Source organism: Tachysurus vachellii, chromosome 21, assembly GCF_030014155.1.
Source record: "Tachysurus vachellii isolate PV-2020 chromosome 21, HZAU_Pvac_v1, whole genome shotgun sequence".
NCBI lineage: Eukaryota > Metazoa > Chordata > Actinopteri > Siluriformes > Bagridae > Tachysurus > Tachysurus vachellii.
The window spans coordinates 18,375,038-18,378,646 of NC_083480.1; the positions used below are offsets into that span (position 1 = coordinate 18,375,038).

A 3,609-nucleotide genomic window follows, 5' to 3' on the forward strand; every position below is an offset into this window, starting at 1 on the left:
TGATCACCAGCACAGGGTCTGTGTACGTCTGTCAGTGACATGATTCAGAATCAGGTTTAATGATTCTAATGATTCATTAACACACTTCACTTCATCAGGTTCTGCGTGAGGGAAAGAAAGAGGACAGAATTCAGACGAGGACAGGACAACTGGTGAGGACACACACACACACATATGCACACACACACACATATGCACATGCACACACACACATGCACACACATATGCACACACGCATGCACACACACACATGCACACACACATGCACACACATGCATGCACACACATGCACACACACATACTCACACACACATGCATGCACACACACACACACTCACACACACACATGCATGCACACTCACACACATGCATGTGTACATTTTGTTCAAAAGTGCTTTAGAGTCTGGATAAATACATTAACACCGGCTCACTAGGTTACAGAGTTAGGATACATCAAGCTAAAACTTCAGGGTGTTTATTTTATTTTAACAAACACACACAAGCGTTAAAAGTGTTAGTTGAAGTGTTTCAGGAAGAGGCAGGACATCACACGGGGTTTAAAGACAGCCAGTGACTCTGCTGTTCAGACATCTAGGTGAAGTTGATTCCACCCCCTCGGTACAGAACAGAGAAGAGTCTTGATGTGTTCCTCTGTCTTACCCTGAGAGATCGTGGACCAGTGGTGCAGTGCTGTAGGGCCTCAGTGCTCTGAGGGAGCGAGGTGCAGTGTGAGGAGTGATGAGGGCTCTGAGGTAAAAGGGAGCTGCTCTGGTTTTGTAGACAATCATCAGTGTTTAAATCTGATGTGTTCAGCTACAGGAGCCGGTGGAGGAGCACAGCAGTGGGGTGGTGTGGAGAACTTAGGCAGGTTGTTGTGGACAAAAATGACCGAATGCTTCTAATGTTGTAGAGAAGAAACCGACACGAGTCACATTAACAACATGGTGAGGAAAAGGACAGTTGTGTGTCCGTGGTTACCTCGAGGTTGTGAGCTGTGGCTGAAGGGGAGATCAGATCGTTATACAGGGATCTTTATTTTTATTTCAGCTCTATAATAAATTTTAGATAATATTTTAGATAAATATTTTATAGATAAATATTATATAGATTTTTAGATAAATATTTTATAATATTTATAAAATCTGTTTGTTCTGTTTTCTCCCAGACGGTGGAATTCCTGAAAAAGTCCAGTCTAGCAGTGGGGATCCAGCCGGCGGCTCAGCAGAACTTCATCCTGACGAAGGAAAACATTTGCAGGCAATTTTTGCGAAAAGTGCGAAAAAAAAAGTTTTCGGTCAAGCAGCAAGTGAGAGTGAAATTTTGTGTGTAAATGTTCTATACTGATGAAGTGTGTGTGTGTGTGTGTGTGTGTGTGTGTGTGTGTGTGTGTGTGTGTGTGTGTGTGTGTGTGTGTAGCTGGGTGTGGTCGTCCCCCCTCACGCTCTCACGTTACCAGATGAGCCGATCGCACAGTTTGGAGATTTCTGGTGTGACGTCACGGTGAGGAGCTTCAGATCAACACAATCACTTTGTGTTTTGGTTTATTAATCATTCATTTAACCGAAACACACACACACACTCTCTCACTCTCACACACATATTCACTCACACACACTCACACTCACGCACGCACACACACACACACACTCAAACACTCTCACACACATATTCACTCACACACACACACACACACTCACACTCACGCACGCACACACACACACACTCACTCATTCACTCACTCACACACACACACACACTCACTCACACACACACACTCACTCACACACACACACTCACTCACACACACACACACACACACTCACTCAAACTCTCACACACACACTCACTCACACACACTCACTCAAACACACACACTCACACACTCTCTCACACACACACTCACTCACTCACACACACTCACTCACTCACACACACACACTCACACATTCACTCACTCACACACACACACACACACACTCTCACTCAAACTCTCACACACACACACACTCACACACACTCACTCAAACACACACACTCACACACTCTCTCACACACACACTCACTCACTCACTCACACACACTCACGCACGCACACACACTCACTCACACACACACACACACACACACTCACTCAAACACACACACTCACACACTCACTCACTCACACACACACACACACTCACACACACACACTCTGTCTCACACTCTCAGTCTCACACACACATGTGCACTTACTTTCACACACACGCATGCTCGCTCACTCACTTTCACACACACACACACACACACTTTCACACACACTCACTCACTATCATGAGTTTTATTTCATGTCTGTTACAGACTGAGCTTCTAAACACTTCTCCATTACAGATACTGCTTTGTGTGTATAGTTGTGATGATTCTGTGTGTGTGTGTGTGTGTGTGTGTGTGCAGGTGAACGGCTTGGACACAGTACGAGTTCCGCTGTCTGTAGAACCGTACACTGAACCGAGGAAGAAGAAACTTGAAGCAGCAGCAGCAGCGATGGAACCCCCACCAGGATCAGAGCTGGAGTAACGACCCCAATCCCAGTCTGACCTTCAAAGTTTCACACACATTCAATTAAAGCTACATTTTTTTTTCTTTATGACGTTTGTGTTTAATCGTGAAATAAAAAAATCATCTGAAGTGTTAAAGGCGAGACGTGTCGATCAGAGCAGGAGTCTGAAGCTACCACAGAGATAATAAACATGTTGAGCTAATAAGCTGTCCAGAAGATTTCTGTTGCTATGGAAACAGCTCCATGATTGTCTCCATGTTAAGATCCTAACTTCAGCTCTTTATTATGTTGCTTTGTAGAAGCCAACATTCTGTTCCTATTTCAGCTTAGACAAAAATATATAAAATTTAATGCGGCCTAGAGCTTTCGAGCCACATGCACCAAATTCGGATATGTTGTAGATCCTGGTCTGAAGTTTGTTGGTGTTACTTTTCTAAGCGATCCGAGTACCGGTACTTCTGGTACCAGGTCTCAAAGTGGCCTTTTTTCCCATAGACTCCCATTATAAATTTTGGAGGTTTATAACTCGGCAAGCTTTTGAACTATCTACACCAAACTCAGCTCCTTTAGGGTGAGACTCTGAACAAACTTTTACATTGGTGTACCGACTGGCCTTTCGGTTGTGCCGTAGCCCCGCCCCCAAAATATGCAAAATCAAAAAACTTTTTACAACATGGACATGTGACATATCAAAACACTCAGAACAATGAGGGGAACTTCCTCACGTGTATTCTGATGAGGTCACATGTTCGTCTCCACTTGCCTCCAAAAGTAACACTGACCCTTATGTCCACTCGCCTCCAAAAAGCACCGGCCTTTGCGAATACTTGCGTCGTCAAAGCCAACATCAAAGTTTGTCATGACGAACTTTATAAATCTAGTTCTAAATAACAATTCTACTGAAATTCTATTCAACTTTCTCCTTGATGTCTGTTCGCATTCCTTTAGTCTGAGGTTCATTTGATGTGACTGAGGTTTATTTACTCCGTGTTTTCCTCCCAACACTGAACACTTCGGCTCGCTGTGGAGTCTGGACGTGTTACAGTGACGAAATAATGACAGCACTAACA

The 3,609-nt window shown here is 44.1% G+C and overlaps 1 protein-coding gene across 1 annotated transcript in view; it reads left to right on the forward strand.

The window, feature by feature from the left end:
* The window catches only part of mrpl9 (mitochondrial ribosomal protein L9), a 5,468-nt gene extending 2,793 nt beyond the window's left edge, over positions 1–2,675 (forward strand). The window contains exons 4-7 of the mRNA XM_060897026.1: positions 99–152; positions 1,166–1,273; positions 1,417–1,500; positions 2,434–2,675. Coding sequence (XP_060753009.1) covers positions 99–152; positions 1,166–1,273; positions 1,417–1,500; positions 2,434–2,556 — 369 coding nt within the window. The 3' untranslated portion in view covers positions 2,557–2,675. The remainder of the gene's footprint in view (positions 1–98; positions 153–1,165; positions 1,274–1,416; positions 1,501–2,433) is intronic.
* Positions 2,676–3,609: the final 934 nt, after the last annotated feature.